The 16,853-nt window shown below is 39.5% G+C and overlaps 1 protein-coding gene across 1 annotated transcript in view; it reads right to left on the bottom strand.

Moving 5' to 3' along the window:
* Positions 1 to 16,853, bottom strand: part of LOC147863201 (DExH-box ATP-dependent RNA helicase DExH6-like) — a 29,901-nt gene that overhangs the window by 3,747 nt on the left and 9,301 nt on the right. Inside the window, exons 2-10 of the mRNA XM_087321404.1 lie at positions 14,574 to 14,664; positions 3,038 to 3,356; positions 2,890 to 2,964; positions 2,729 to 2,773; positions 1,889 to 1,979; positions 1,746 to 1,804; positions 1,528 to 1,659; positions 127 to 179; positions 22 to 55 (exon numbers count right to left, since the gene is read on the bottom strand). Of these exons, the coding sequence (XP_087177530.1) occupies positions 22 to 55; positions 127 to 179; positions 1,528 to 1,659; positions 1,746 to 1,804; positions 1,889 to 1,979; positions 2,729 to 2,773; positions 2,890 to 2,964; positions 3,038 to 3,356; positions 14,574 to 14,664 (899 nt within the window). The remainder of the gene's footprint in view (positions 1 to 21; positions 56 to 126; positions 180 to 1,527; positions 1,660 to 1,745; positions 1,805 to 1,888; positions 1,980 to 2,728; positions 2,774 to 2,889; positions 2,965 to 3,037; positions 3,357 to 14,573; positions 14,665 to 16,853) is intronic.

Here is a 16,853-nt window from a genome sequence, read left to right on the forward strand (position 1 = left end):
AAAAAACAATTAGAAACTAACCAGCCGCAAATCTGGTTTTTTTGAAAGAAGATCCCTGCAAGATGTGATCAGATTTTCAATAATAATTATCAGCATTTTATATAACAAAGAAAACAAGCTTCTCACCTCAAGGCTATTAGCATGAAATCAGCATCACGATCTCGTTCATGTATTTCATCCTGGAAGGAGCTGTTCTAGTTACAATGTGGGCCATGGAACAGGTACGAAGTAAAGTATATTCACAGTAATAAACTTCATTGGTTTTTCCATTAGACTTTTCCCTGAATGATTTTTTACCTTGTTTTCCAGAAATTTACTCTAAGTTGTTCTAATTGCTTTACAAGGAATATACGCAAATTTACATGAAAGAAGGTCCTAATTTCTGTGTATGAGGATGTTGTTCCTGTAGTATGACCATCTGAGGGAAGAGAATATTGAACAATTGTTGTGACCCTGCTTGAATCTTACCTTATCAATAATTATAAGAGTTCATAACATTTCATCATGGTAAGATACCCACTTCTGGAAAGACCATCATTTGAGGACGTCTTTATGGTGTATATATGTATATATATATTAAATACAGCAAGATATATCTATAGGGTGTTATGAACCTCCATAATTCAGATTGGATGTGGCAGATGCTGTTACCATTTGCAAGCAGGATAAATGAAATTCATGAGTAATCTTGTGATGATTTATCTCGTACGCATCTAAAAATTGGAATTGACTACCATGATCAAACATATTCATGACTCCTGTAGTGAAAATTTATCACTTAGACATCTAAGGGCTGGAATTGACTACCATTAAATGAAATTCATGAGTAATCTTGTGATGATTTATCTCGTATGCATCTAAAAATTGGAATTGACTACCATGATCAAACATATTCATGACTCCTATAGTGGAAATTTATCACTTAGACATCTAAGGGCTGGAATTGACTACCATTATTAGATAAATTCATGTGTTCCGTCAGTTTATTTCATCCATTAGACAAGAAATTTATAAGTCCCGTTGTGATAATATATCCTTAGACATCTACAACTTGGAATAATCTAGCATCATAAAGGAATTTCAAGAGTCTCGTTGAGATAATTCATCCCTTAAGACATCTAAAACTTGGAATTGACTAGCATGATGAGAAAAATTCATGAGCTCCATAGCTATCATTTATCCTTAAGACATCTACAAGTTGGAATTGACTAACATGATAAAATAGTCCCATTGCGATAATTTATCCTTAGACATCTAAAAATTGGACTTCATGATTAAATCAAATTGCCAAAACTAACAGTTTCCCATTTCAAATTTCTTTTGTTCTTTGTGGTCACTCATTGATGAACAGTTACTTTCTGATTGCTGAATTATAATATGTGCCGAAAGTTTCCTCTGTCTTTCATGCTTTACTTTTCCATATTTTTATTTAGATGAGCAATTAGATAGCAGAAGTACATGAAGCACTCCTTGAAACACACTCAACATAATGGAATCTACAGAAACCAAACGTATTGAAAAGCATACCACAATTATGTGAGTGGCATTCAAGTAGTTTATCACATCTTTTGGATCTGCATTCACTATCTTTCTCAAGAGTACTCCAGTAGTGCAGAACATTAGAGAAGAATGCATGCCACCTTTTGATTCTAGCTTAATCTGAATGCCACAATCATAACAGCTAGTAAATTGTCTATTCATACCCATAAAACCCAACAAAAGAATCTCCATTTTTAAAAAAACACCTGGTAGCCAACAGTCTCCCCAATGGGTTCTCCACGCTCACATGCAATCCGTTCAGCCACTAGCAAAATTTCCCATTATAAATGAACTCACAGATCCCAAAACAGATGTCAGTTGACAATTTTAAACACTAGTTTTTACTAACCAGAGGAAGCAGATATTCTCCGAGGTTGTGTACACAATATCCTGCATGGCCTACCTGAACTCCACATATGGTCAAGGATAAACTGGGGAACCTATAATAACAATTATAAATTTAAGAATACATTTCCAATAAATAGTTCTTATATTGTATTATCAGAATGTCCTCAACGATTTATCTGAATTAAATGTCTAACAGAATCCCTTTAGAAGCAAAATGGTCGATCAGACAAGTGCCAGAAGGGCAAATATCAATGAGCTTCATATTAGATATGTTCACAAGGAGCTACCATAGAGGTAACCTAGGAACTACCCTTTTCTTGTATTTATAACTATGTCCTCTATATTCTACTATCACAACTTTCTCAACTATTCATCCGAATTACATGTCTAACAACATTCCTTTAAGAGGCCAAATGGCCTGCCAAGTTTAAAAGTGTAAATATCAATGAGCTTTATAATAGATACTCTCATGAGGCGCTACAGTTGATGTAACGTAGGAATGACCTCTTAGGAAAATCAACTTGGAATGCATTGGTAAAGGCCTTGGAGCTAAAATTGTGTCCACCAAATGAATAAAGATCACTTTGAAGATGTATCAAATCAACAAGTTGACTTTGGACCTATGTAGGGGTTTAGAAGTCAAAATTGACACTTATTTGGAAGATGAAAGTTATTAAGCTTCCAATCCTATGACATTAATCATCATACAGTGCAACAATAGAGAAGTTCATAAAATTAAAACGTCTATAATACAATGGCCGTTTCCTCAGGGCATTTTTTGGGACTATTATGAACATTTTAAATACTTTTTGAGCCCACAATCTTTGCTAGATGTATTAACCTGTGTTGTCTTCCCACATCCAGTCTCCCCAGCAATCAAAACAACCTGAAAAGAGAACATCTTAGAATCTCCAGCAGGACTATGTAAAGAGAATACATAAAACTAAGACCTTGGGGGAAAACCAAGATAAACAATATCCCATATTGCATTCCTCATGTCACCTGGTTTTTCTCTATGGTTTTTGTAATTTCATCCTTAAACTTTGCGATAGGAAGCTTAGCTCTTTCTTGTGAAATCTGAACACGTAAGGGAAAAACATAAATATCATGAACCTCTAGTAGACTACTAATAGAGAAGATAATCAAGAACCTGTTGCATAGATGGCATGCTGCGAAATCGTGCAGCAAGCATTTCAACTTGCTTTTGGATATCGACTTCTCCAATCAAAGACTTGGATGCATTTTTGGCAGCGCGCTTGGACTTTTGAGATTTATTACCTCTGCCCTCAGATGCAGGGATATTATCAAATTTCCAGGATGCTTCATTTTCAGTAGGAGGATAAGAATAAAAAAGTTGCCGAATTGCAGCACGTGCTTCTGCTGAGAACACAAGAGAGTCTAAAATACTCTGATCCTTCAACACCTCTCCCTGATGTTTGAATACAGTAATGCGACGTCCATCACCTTTTCTATAGTACACAAAAATACTATACAATAAGCTCCATTCCTATCGAGAATAATGGCATACTTTTACAAACATGACTGTCTACATGTCCCTACATTATAAGATTACTGGAACATAGAAAAATAAAAATGAAATTTTGAGGATGAAATAGAAAGAAAACCTACAAAAAATCATGATACATTAACACTCCATCTCTACAGTTCAGGGTAGAATTTGAGGTCTTGGAAGCACATATATTAAATCAATATCCAAAGCACTTCCTATATTTCCATGTTCCAATCTTGCCTTGATCTCTTACACCATTTGACTACTCATGAGGTCAATTGTATGAGAAATGATATAGAAATGTACTGGAAAGTGACAGCTAACAATTGGCAACAGTTTGGTTTGAACCGAACCGAACCTCGAAACCGCGGCTTAGCGGCTTAATGGCTTAACAGTAAAAATGGTTCTGTTCGGTTCCGTTTGGGGAGTGAACGATCCCGGTTCGGTTCGGTTTTAACAGTTTACTGGTTTTTAATTTTTTTTAAAAGTTTTTAAAAAATTTTAATGTTTTTTTAAACAACCTTTTCATTGTCAAGCTTAATTCTCACATTTCCGGAAAAAATTTAAATTTTTAAAATTGAAATTTTGAATTTTGATCTAAGTCGAAAACCGAAATTAAACCACGAAACTGCAGTTTTAGCAGTTTAATGGTTTGGACTTTTACGTAACAGTTCGGTTTAAAAAAATTTACGTAACGGTTTTAACAGTTTCGTGGTTTGGCTCGGTTCAGTTCAGGTTTCAAAATTTTTGAATGGTTCGGTTTGGACACTCTCGAACCTAACCATTGCCTATTGTTAGTGACAGCCCCAGAACTAATCTCTCCCTTCTATATTCTCTCTACATGCTTCTCTCTCTCTGGATTTACTTTATCCCAGCTTTTTTAAATTTGACTTTCTAAACCCACCACCACTTCATTACAACATTTACCACTTTGTTCTTTGCTCTCCACTACTCCACTACTTTAACCCATTATGTACCAAGACATTTTATATCCCCATTCACAAATGCTTGAGCCATAAAACCTACTGTCATTTTTGTATTTGCAAGCTTTGAGCGTCACTACACAATATGTGAAGATCAGTGTGCAGAAAGCTAAGACAGACACAACCGGCTCAGCCGGATAGCAACAGAAAATACAAAGAATCAATGGAGAACACACAGAGAACGCAGGAGAGAAAGAGAGAGAGCAAAACACAGAAAACTCTATTTCAAAATAACACTCTGTACATACAAATGTGCTCAGTGAGCACTTTTATACAAGTCCATAAAGGACGGTGAGAAGTACTAACAAGTACTTCAATGCTCATAAATCAGCTACTGACACTAACTCCTACGAATATAACTTCCTAGTAATCTAGGATCTTAGGCCTCTAACAGCCTACCGGCTCCCCCTGGATCTGCTCACCGATCCGGTTCCCGATTTGATCCGGACCTAGCTGATCGGTCTTCACCCGATCCGGTCCGTGTTGAGCTTGCTCACTCAACACTCCCCCTCAAGCTCAACTTGAGGTCGGTCTGTTGTGTCAACATTCACCAGTCCTTGTCTCCGGCTCCTCCTAGCGTCTTCATGCCTTGCTCGCGCTCCTGGACTCGTCCAGTTCCGCACTCTTCGACCTCCTCAATCGGCTTGTCTGCTCGTCAAACCCTTCTCAACTCCCTCGTTGTCGCAATATTGGCACCCCTCGACCCGTCTACTCCTTCGGTTTGGTGTCGGCTTTGGCTGCCTCCCTGTCCGCTTGGCCTTCATGAAGGTCGACCCATCCGAATCAACCCACCTGACCGAATCGGCTGTCTCCGATTCGTTCCTACCCTTGTCTGAATTGGCTGTCTCCAATTCATCTTCTTTCTTCAGGCAATTCACCACATCCGACCATGTCTTGGTCTTGTCCTTTTTCTTCTGGTCAGCTCTGTCCTTGACTTTGCCACTTGCTCTGGCTTTTCCGGATGAGTCGACTTCTTCAGTCGATTCAGCATCTTCTTCAACTTCCTCTTGTTGCTCTTCCCCTGTTTTTTTACCTGTTCTCCCCCTCAAGTGAGGCACGTCGAGATGTTGTATGTAACCCAAGCATCTCCGAAAAGTGCAGCAAATTGTCCGATCCGAGCGCCGTGGTGAAGATGCCGGCCACCTGCCGGGTTTGAACATACCGGAGTTCGACTTCACCACTCAGGACCCTCTCACACACAAAATGATAATGCACTTCTATGTGCTTCGTCAGAGCATGAAAAACAGGGTTCTTGGCCAGCTGCATACTACTGATATTGTCGCGGTAGATCGGAATCCTGCATAGTCGACATCAGTATAGCCGACTTGCTGTTTGGCTATACCGTGTTGGTACAACAGTTCCCGATCCTTCGTGCCGCTCACATATCACAATATTCAAGTCGCGCACTGAAGATGCGCGACAATCAGTCTTTGCATGAACTGACTTATCATACCGAACGAATAACTGAGATCAGGTCAGCTGATCGTTAGATATATGAGGCTCCCGACGATTTGTCGGAACCGTTTCTCATCGCAGGCCGCACCCGAGTTAGGACGAAGCTTCAGGTTTCTGTTGAGAGGAGTGGAAACAGATCGACAATACGTCAAGCCGAATTTGTACACCAGATAACAATATACCATTGGGAGTGTGGATCATGTGCATTTGATGAGAAAACTTATCAGTATGAGGGTTGATGAGTCAAAAGGTGCAAAATGTGCTTGTAAAATCTTTGGGCGGTGATGCATATTTTATTTCCTTTACCGATGATTATTCTAGGAAGATTTCGGTGTACTTGATGAAAAGAAAAGGTGATGCATTTAAATCTTTTCATGCATTTGTGACTACCCAAAAAGGGACAAAACTGAAATGTCTTAGAACAGATAATGGGGGTGAGTTTACATAAAATTTAAGTCCTTTTGTGACTTACATGGTATTAAAAGAGAGCTTACAGCTCCATATAACCCTTCATCAAATGTGGTGGCAGAAAGGTATAATAGGACCTTGTTTGAGTGAGTACGGTGCATGCTGTCCACAGCGAATCTCCCTCATGAATTTTGGGGAGAAGCATTAAAAACCGTGGTTCATATATGTAATTGTTCTCCCAACAAGTCCTTAAAGAATGGAATCCCCGAGGAGGTTTGGTCTGGCAAACCGGCCTCATATGACCATTTACGAATTTTTGATTGTGATCCATTTGTACACATTAGAAGTGAGCTGAGAAACAAGCTCGATGCTAAGTCCACCATGGGCATTTTTATGGGCTATGGTGAGGAAGGTGAAATGGGCTATAAGATTTGGTTACCTCAGTCTAGAAAAATTGTACATAGACGGGATGTTGTTTTTAATGAAGAAAAATTGCTGAAAAATGCTTGTTCCTGTGTTGGGAACTCTAAGAGCGTTACATTTCAGCAATTACAGCCATCCACAAAATTTAGAAATAAACCTCATGATGTTATAGCAAAGGTTGAATATGATGATCAACCAGTTATCCCTGAGCCAGAAGAAGTTGGACAGCAAAGAGATGCTCATGAAGGTATTGGACAACAAGATGAAGGTACTGAAGAACAAAATATAGATGCTGAACAACATGCTAGACATGGTTTGCAACAGCCAGAAAGTGCTGAAACTGATTTTCCTCTAGATTTAGAACCAATCCTAGAAAATACTGATCACTCGGTCAATAGGTCTAATCGTTTAAGGAGGCAGGTATATAAATATGACCCCTCTTTGCATTATGTCATGCTGTCAGATGAGGGTGAACTCTTACTTTTATGGCGGCAATGTCATGTGAACTTAGCACTAAGTGGGAGCTTGCATTGCAAGAAGAAATAAAATCTTTGTATGCAAATGATACTTGGGATCTTGTCTCCTTACCTGAAGGAAGGAAAGCTCTTTTGAATAAATGGGTTTATAAAGTAAAGAAAATTGAATGGAAACCAAAATACAAGGCAAGATTAGTTGCCAAGGGTGTTATGCATAGAAGGAAGGTATTGACTTCCAAGAAAAGTACATTGGGCATGAGAATCAGTAGAAACAGGAAGGACAAATTGTTGTTTTTGTCACAAGAAAAGTACATTGGAAACGTGCTGAACAGATTTAATATGGCAGAAGCAAAGTCCCTTGGAGTTCCTTTGCCTTCATATCTTAAACTTAGCAAAGCTGATTGTCCAAAGGATGAGATGGAAGGCAATGCGATGAAGGAAATACCTTATGCATCAGCATGTCGTTCTCTAATGTATGCTATGGTAGCTACTCGTCCAGATATTGCTTAGGTAGCGGGACTTGTCAGTTGCTATATGTCTAATCCCGGCAAAGCACATTGGGAGGCTGTCAAGTGTATTTTCAGGTATCTTAAAGGTACACAGAGAAAATGTTTATGCTATGGGAAGGGTGCATTAAGTTTGCAGGGATATTGTGATGCAAACATGGCAGGTGACTTGGATACATGCAAGTCTACTAGCTGTTGGGGTAAAGGCCCTAAATTACCCCCTTATAGTGTGTACATGTCATAGTTCCTAATATTCGTGTACGTCCAGTTTACTGGACGTACGCGAACGTTTGCAAACGTACGCGTATGATACGCGATATTCGTTTGGCTTTTTTTTTTTTTAGGGGTTTTTTATTTCTGATATTCATCGTTCTTTGCAAATAGAAGTGACGTTTGACACACACACACACCCTCTCTCTCTCACAAGAGAACTGACAGATCTTCTATCTCTACAAAATCTAGATATCTAATATTCACATTCCCTCACACAGACAAACCCCATAGCTCCTCTCTCTCTCTCTAGAGTCTAGGCATACACTCAAACCACTGTCTCCTCACACATGCAAAACAGGGCTTCTCTCTCTAGACCACACACGCTCTCTCTTTCTCTCTCTTTTTTGGTAAATCTCTCTCTCTCTCTCTCTCTCTCTCTCTCTCTCTCTCTCTCTCTCTCTCTCTCTCTCACACACACATGTCACACACACACACACACACTATATGTACACCATATGTATATATCTATGTACCGCGTATGGATTTCAATCATACTCGAAGCCTTTTCATGTATGAGTATGATACGAATATTGGCGTTTGAGTATGACACGAATGGGACGTATGGCTAGAACTATGGTACATGTATATAGGCCTATTTATAAAGGCCAAAAATCACTCATCACCTTTTTTGTTATTTTTGGGCCAAGTTCAATGTGAACTTGGCAAACCCTAAATGGGCCATATAAAACATAAGTTAAAAACTTTTGGATCTCACTTCAAAAGGTGAGCTCCTCCAACTCTCTCTCTCTCTCTCTCTCTCTCTCTCTCTCTCTCTCTCTCTCTCTCTCTCTGTGGATCGACCTATGCTAGAGATCTTCCGAAGAAAAAAGCTACAATATACCTAACTTGAGGATCTCACATGTTATTTACTTTTATATTTACTATGTAATATTTATTTTATTTTGATTTGTTCTCAAAGACGAGACAACACTTAAGATGTAATCTCTTATTTGGTCTTATAGGCCATTTTGGCCTCTTAAAAGACGTTAATATATCTTTCTTTCTTTCTTTCTCTCTCTATCTTTTCTACCATAGCTCCACTATTGCATTTAAAGGGCCTATACTAGGGTGAATCCTGAGTATTCCTTAGCCCTATTGACATCAGTCCGAACCCTTACAACTGGTATCAGAGCGAATTTAGGGTTTCTGAACTTCTGCACAGTTGCTGTACAGCAAAGAACAGGTGTTCAGACCTCTTTATTGTGAGCTATGGCGTCATCCTCCTCAGAAGTGAAGAATCTTTTTGAGATTCGACGATTTGAGGGAACAGGTTTCGACTTGTGGAACGAAAGAATGCAAGGAATTATTATTTTGAAGGATTGTGAGAGGGCGTTGGAAGCAGAAAAACCAGAGAACATGTCAGAAGATGCATGGCAGATTTTAAACAAAAAGGCTGTCATATATATCAAGATGGTTGTTTCTGATGAGATCTTGGTAGATCTCAAAGGGTTGGAATCTGCTTCTGAAATATGGGCAAAGCTGAAGGCTACATATGAAAACAGTACACCTGTTAATCAAGTACACCTAATGCAAAAGCTTGTTGGCATGCAATTGGATGAGTCCAAGAGTGGAGCTGAACACTTGTCCTTATTTACAGGTACCTTATCACAGCTGCAAGACTCAGGAATGACTCCTTTTGATGATAAGCTCAAAGCCATTTTCTTGTTAATGACACTACCTGACTCATGGGAGATATTGGTAGTCTCATTATCTAATAGCCCCAACTTGACCTTTGATGGTGTTAGGGGCTCCATACTCAATGAAGAGATCAAGAGAAAAGCAAGTGGAGAAGGTGGCAACTCAGCCAACATGGTTAGAGGTAGGACAAATAAAAGAAATAACTATGCACATAGGAACAAAAGTAAAAGCCAAGAAAGGGGAAATAGCAACAAAGTTAAAAGCAATGATGTAACATGCTATCGGTGTGGCAGGAAAGGCGACAAGAAACCTGATTGCCGCTATTACAAAGCAGAACTTGAAAGAAAAAGGAATTCTGGAGATAAGAGAAAGGACAAGACTAATGCACATGACACCCAAAAGGACGAAGAGAAGGCCAATTTGGCCTCTAATGTAGTCATAGAGGAGCTGTCAGATGTTGAGGACATTTTATGTGCTAGTTTTTCAACAAATGATACTTATGCATATGATGCCTCTCTAAATATTCCTTCAGAGGACATGTGCATCACTAAGAATGATCTTATTGATGCTTTGCTAACTGTCAATGATGCATTAGCCCAAACATGGATAGTTGACTCTGGTGCTTCATTTCATGTGACTCCTATCAAGGAGTGTTTTTCTACTTTTACTGCAGGCAACCATGGCCATGTATACCTTGGAAACAATCATGCATGTTCCATTGAGGGTATTGGCACTATGCGTTTTTCTACAAATGGCACTAATGAGCTGGTTTTGCATAATGTCCGTTATGTACCAGGGATCAAGAAGAGCTTGCTTTCTGTGGGGCAAACGGATATGCATGGTTATAGCATTCTCTTTGAGAGAGGATCATGGAAAATGACAAAAGGTTCAAGGCTGATTGTGAAAGGCACAAAAAAGGGAACACTTTATTGCTTACATGGAAATGTTATATCGGGCAAATTTATTGCTTTGGCTGAAGTTCACTCCCATATGGAGTTGTGGCATAAGAGACTTGGCCATATGAGTCAAAAGGGTCTCACTAGGCTTTGTAATCTAAAGAAGCTTGATGTTAAAGGCACGAAGCTTGATTTTTGTAATGAATGCCAATATGGAAAGCAAGTGAAGCATTCCTTTTACTCTGGTGTGTCTCGTAAGTCTTGTGTACTTGATCTTGTTCATTCTGATGTGTGTAGCATGCCCACCAAATCTATGGGGGGTGCAATGTATTTTATCTCATTTGTTGATGATTTCTCTAGAAAAATTTGGGTTCAATTGCTTAAATCTAAGGATGAAGCCTTAGCTGCATTTAAGCGTTTTTATGCATTTGTGACCACTCAAACAAGCAAAAAACTAAAATGTTTGCGTACTTTGCATACGGACAATGGTGGTGAATATACAAGTGCTGAATTCAAGAAATTTTGTGAAATTTTAGGTATTAAGAGGGAGATTACTGTTCCATACAGCCCCTCTTCTAATGGTGTGCCTGAACGATATAACATGACGCTTTGTGAGAGAGTGAGATGCATGCTGTCCACCGCTAATCTCCCTCATGGCTTTTGGGGAGAGGCATTGAAAACTGCAGTACATGTATGCAATAGATCCCCTCACACGTCTTTAAAGGGTGACATCCCTGAAGAGGTTTGGTCTGGCAAACCTGCTTCATATGATCACTTACGTGTCTTTGGCTGCGAGGCTTTTGTACATATAAGGCCTGAGGTGAGAAACAAACTTGATGCCAAGTCCATTAAGGGCCTCTTCATGGGATATGGTGAAGAAGGCGAAATGGGTTATAGGATTTGGATACCCCAGCTCAAGAAGGTTATACGCAGCCGAGATGTTGTTTTCAATGCGGCAAGGCTGCTTCAAAACAATTGTGCCTCAAAAGATGACCATAAAAGGGTTAGATTTCAGCATGACCAGCCACTTGTTAGACCCAGTTTTGACCATCAGGATCCACCACAAAGGACTGAAAATATTGATCATCCAGTGGTTTTGGAGCCAGAAGATGTTGGACAGCAAGGTGAGGATCCTGAAAGGAATATGCAGCCAAATAATAATGCTGAAAATGGTGCTGAAAATAATGAACAGCAGCCTAACAATGATGATTTAGACATGCCACCTGATGTTGATCCATTACCTGACAATATGGATCATTGGGTGAGATGTTCTACTCGTATAAGACGAAATATGAGTAGATTTGACCCCTCGTTGCACTACATAATGTTGACCGATAAGGGAGAACCTCTTACATATAAAGAGGCAAAGGCATGTGAGCAAAGCAATAAGTGGGAGCTTGCTATGCAAGAAGAGATTAACGCTTTGCATTCAAATAATACTTGGGACTTGGTTGAACTGCCCAAATGAAGGAAAGCTATTCCTAACAAATGGGTATATAAAATCAAGACCGTTGATGACAAACCCAAGTATAAAGCAAGGCTGGTTGCAAAAGGATATGCTCAAACAAAGGGCATAGATTTTCAAGAAGTGTTTTCTCCTGTGGTTAAAATGACCAGTTTGTGAGTGCTATTTGCTATAGTGGCTGCACTTGATTTGGAATTAGACCAAATGGATGTACATACAGCTTTTTTGCATGGTGACATTGACGAAGAGCTTTACATGAAACAGCCTGAGGGCTTTGTTATTCCTGGAAACGAACATTTGGTATGTAAGCTCAATAGAAGCTTGTATGGGCTGAAACAAGCTTCTAGACAATGGTACAAAAAGTTTGACGCTTTTATGGTCAAACATGGGTACAAAAGAACCCATGCTGATCACTGTTTGTATACTAAAAGAGATGAAAGTGGCAGCCCAATCATTCTTGTACTATATGTTGATGATATGCTCATTGCTGCCAAGAAAAGGAGCACTGTTGATGTCCTTAAAAAGCAGCCGAAATCTGCATTTTCAATGAAAGACCTTGGGGAAGCTGAACATGTACTTGGAGTAAGAATTAGGGGACAAAGGGAGCAACACACATTGTATTTATCTCAAGAAAAATACATTGACAAGGTGCTGGACAGATTTTGTATGGCTGACGCAAAGCCTCTAGGAGTGCCATTACAGCCATATGATAAAGTCTCTAAGGAAGATTGTCCTAAGACACAAGAAGCAATCAGTGACATGCAAGGTGTACCTTACACTTCAGCTTGTGGTTCACTTATGTATGCTATGGTTGCTACTAGACCTGATATTGCCTATGCAATGGGAGTTGTAAGGCGATTCATGGCTAATCCGGTTAAGGCATATTGGAATGCAGTAAAGTCCATTATGAGGTACTTAAAAGGGACTAAAAATAAATGCCTCTGTTATGGAAAAGGCCCATTAGAGCTGAAGGGTTTCTGTGACGCTGACATGGCAGGTGATGTGGATACACGGAAATCCACAAGTGACTATGTATTCACACTTGCAGGTTGTGCTATATCATGGTGTAGTAGGCTGCAAAAGGTTATTGCTTTGTCCACTACTGAGGCAGAATATATCTCAGCCACCAAGGCTTCCAAGAAAGCAATATGGTTGGCACATCTATGCAGTGAGTTTGGTTTGCCTGAAAAGGCACCCATTCTTGGTTGTGATAGCCAGAGTGCCATCTGTTTGGCAAAGAATGCTATGTTTCATGCACGTACAAAACATATTGATGTGCGATATCACTTCATTCGAGAAGTGCTTGAGGATGGCCTTATCACATTGATAAAGGTCCACACATCACAGAACCCTGCAGATGTACTGACCAAGTGCTTACCCAAAGCACAACATCAGATATGTATACAAATGGTGGGAGTCACGTAGCTTAAAGGCGTCATTTATGCCTTTAAGTGGGAGGTTGTTGGGGTAAAGGCCCTAAATGACCCCCTTATAGTGTGTACATGTATATAGGCCTATTTATAAAGGCCAAAAGTCACTCATCACCTTTTTTGTTATTTTTGGGCCAAGTTCAGTGTGAACTTGGCAAACCCTAAATGGGCCATATAAAACATAAGTTAAAAACTTTTGGATCTCACTTCAAAAGGTGAGCTCCAACTATTGCTCTCTCTCTATCTATCTATCTATCTATCTTTTATACCATAGCTCCACTATTGCATCTAAAGGGCCTATACTAGGGTGAATCCTGAGTATTCCTTAGCCCTATTGACATCAGTCCTAACCCTTACACTAGCAAGTATATATATACAATTGTTGGTGGAGCAGTGCCGTGGTGCTCCAAATTGCAAAAGATTGTAGCACTGAGTACTTTACTGAAGCTGAATATATTTCAGCTATAGAAGCTTCAAAGGAAGCTATATGGCTCAGCAGACTTGCTGGAGATCTTGGCATGTCTGTTAGTACTCCTGTGTTAGGATGTGGTAGCCAGAGTGCTGTGTATCTGGCTAAGAATGCCATGTTTCAATCGCGCACCAAACACATTGATGTGTGACATCACTTTATCAAACAAGTTTTGGAGGATGGTCTAGCCACATTGACCAGGATCAAAAGGCAGGATAATCCTGCAGGTATTCTCACTAAAAGTCTTGGCAAAGTTCAACATGAGCATTGCATACAGTTAGTGGGAGTTACTTGAATGTTCACATTGAACCTTTAAGTGGGAGGCTGTTAGGTGTAAAGGCCCTAGTTCACAAATTAGGTAACTATTCGTACATGCATACACATTGTTCACCTGGACAGGACACCTCCTTTTTTAATGCGAACACATCTCTTGTTTTTAGGGTTAACTAATATAATAACCTTTTTTCTTGTGTACCAATCAAGGCGGTTGGGTACACCAAAAATCTGTGTGTCACTAATCTCATCTCTACTACAGTCCTGTTTGCTGAACATCATCCCTCAATAGCTGCTCCCTCAAACATCCATCTTTACCTTTATGTCCAACATCTTTTCCCTCAAATGGACATAAAGAGAGGTGAAAGCTAATGATGTTCCATGGGATTACCACAACGCACAATTGAAAGAAATTTATTTGACATATGTTTCTCTTTTGTTGGTGAATACAGCTGATAGTAGCTTGAATAAATGCACATACCCAAAACTTTTAGACTTCATGCCCATTTTCTTGCAAACCTCATGAATCACAGCTCTTTCATGATTGGTCAACCCAGGTTCAAAAGTAATCTCTGTAATAAATAAACAAAGAGTAATAAGTCTAATGGATTTTGCCACTTTTAGTTAACAAGTCATAAATGCCCAAAGGGTAATAACAATCATCAATTACCTACTACAGGATAAACATGAAAAAGAAATTGTGTGAAGTCTCTCTCCAGCATGTGACCAAACTTTTTGAAGGATATCCTTTACTTTCAAACAGAAAAAGAACTAAATACTCTTAAGATATCTCGCAGCATGTGACATTGACCTTTGTGCTATATTATATTTCTCATGATAACAAATTCATGATATCATCAAATAATGGTAAATATGGTAATTCTCCAAGACGTACACGCCTCGAGGAATCAGGTTGAATGCAGCAAATTGCAGCACATAACTCTCTAACCTTCCCCCTTTGGATTCCTACCACAATGGTAGTGTGTAGCATCACACTTTCCTTTGCTCTTGCTCCAATTTTTTCGTTCTGCATTGAAGAGCTTGAAGAGAACTAGGGACTTTACCTTAACCTTGTGTCTTTTGCTAAGTTGACCCAACCCTTTTTGCCCCTTGTCTCCATCTTGGTCAATCCCATGTGTATGAAGTGAGTAAGAGAGCTCATTTCATGATGGGCGTGAGTCTACCCTATATCAGTAGATCCAAGGGGATGAAAAAAGCAGTATGGAATAAATATTTCAGAAACACTGCATAAACCCAACATAAACCCAAGAAGAGTCTGTAGGGCAGTCTAAAGCAAAAAGCATGCATGGAGCACTGGTTCATTTACATACAATTGCAATGCTGAAGCCATAGGAAATGCCTAGTTCCCAGGGTATGTGAATGCAGATCAAGGATTTGGCAAAGCATTGCACATACATGGCCAATTTCACAAACTATGCTAAGCCTGCCAGCTTTGAAGAAGCAAACAGAAAACCAGAATAGGAAACAATTATGCAGCAAGACATGGATCCAATGAAGTAGAACTGTGTCAGAGGGTGGCAGCTCCAGACCTGCACTCTCTTTCACTTTTATTATCTGTCTTTTACATTCTCTCTCTTCCTAGATTCTTCTCTCTCTAGAATCTGTAATGCTTTAAATGCCTTCTCTCTCTTCCACTTTTCCAAGATATTCCCTCATATTCCTCGTTTATTGTACCTGTTTGGTAGTACAAGACTCACTTAGCTACCAAACAACCATTTCACCCACATTTCCTAATTTTGTAAGAACTTTTCCTAATTTCCTAATTTTGTAAGAACATTTCACCCACATTTCCTAATTTCCCAAATGAAGAGACAGCCAATGAACTATCGGCAGCCATCAAATACCGGTATTATAGAGCTATTCATGCTCAAATGATAGCTATTGAAAGCCAACTAGCAAATCTCAAGATTCATGACACTCCAAACATCATGGATCAAATCACAAAATTTGTTACTCTCCAAAAGGAGCTAGTTTCCTTGGGAAGCAAGTCAACAGAAGTTGAGTTTGTGCATCGATGATCAAGTTGCCTGAATCATTCACAGCCTTTTGTGACACAATTTCTCTTCTTCCCAACACACTGGATATGAACACATTTCTTGGCATGGTACAAGACAGGAAAACAAGGAAGAAAACTGCTCAAACTTCTAATGACACGCTTCTTCATGCAAAAAGTAAAGGCAAGTGGAAACAAAATGGCAACTCCAACAAACCCAAACCAACACCACCAAACAACTCAATCTACAAGGAGCTCACTTGTCATTATTGCGGCTACAAAGGTCACATTCAGCCCGACTATTGGAAAAAGAAAAGGGACAATGCCAAAAAATCTTCTTCTACCGAAAGTCAACCTATGCCAAAATCAAACTCAGCCCATTCGGCCAAAGAAACAGTTTTCCTTGGTATTGAGGAACATTCTTCACAATTGGCTGGACCAACTACCTCAACCATTGATGAGTGGTTAGGAGACAATGTTGCCACTGCACACATGACTTATGACAAATCCATTTTGCATGATGTGACGCCTAGCTCCTCCCAAATCTCCATAGGAGATGCCTCAAGCATTGAGGCTTCGTGTGTGGGTAATGTGCTTCTTAACACTTCTTCAAATGATGAACCTGCCGTTCTTCAGGATGTACTACATGTGCCTCACATCTCTGCCAACTTACTTTCGGTCTACCGAATCACTAAGCAAGGTTATGGAGTCTACTTTAATAGCTCAGTTTTGGAAGTCATTGACACC

Source organism: Azolla caroliniana, unplaced genomic scaffold (genome assembly GCF_043228905.1).
Source record: "Azolla caroliniana isolate FFs.n. ecotype wild unplaced genomic scaffold, voAzoCaro1.0.p SCAF_6, whole genome shotgun sequence".
Classification (NCBI taxonomy): Eukaryota; Viridiplantae; Streptophyta; class Polypodiopsida; order Salviniales; family Salviniaceae; genus Azolla; species Azolla caroliniana.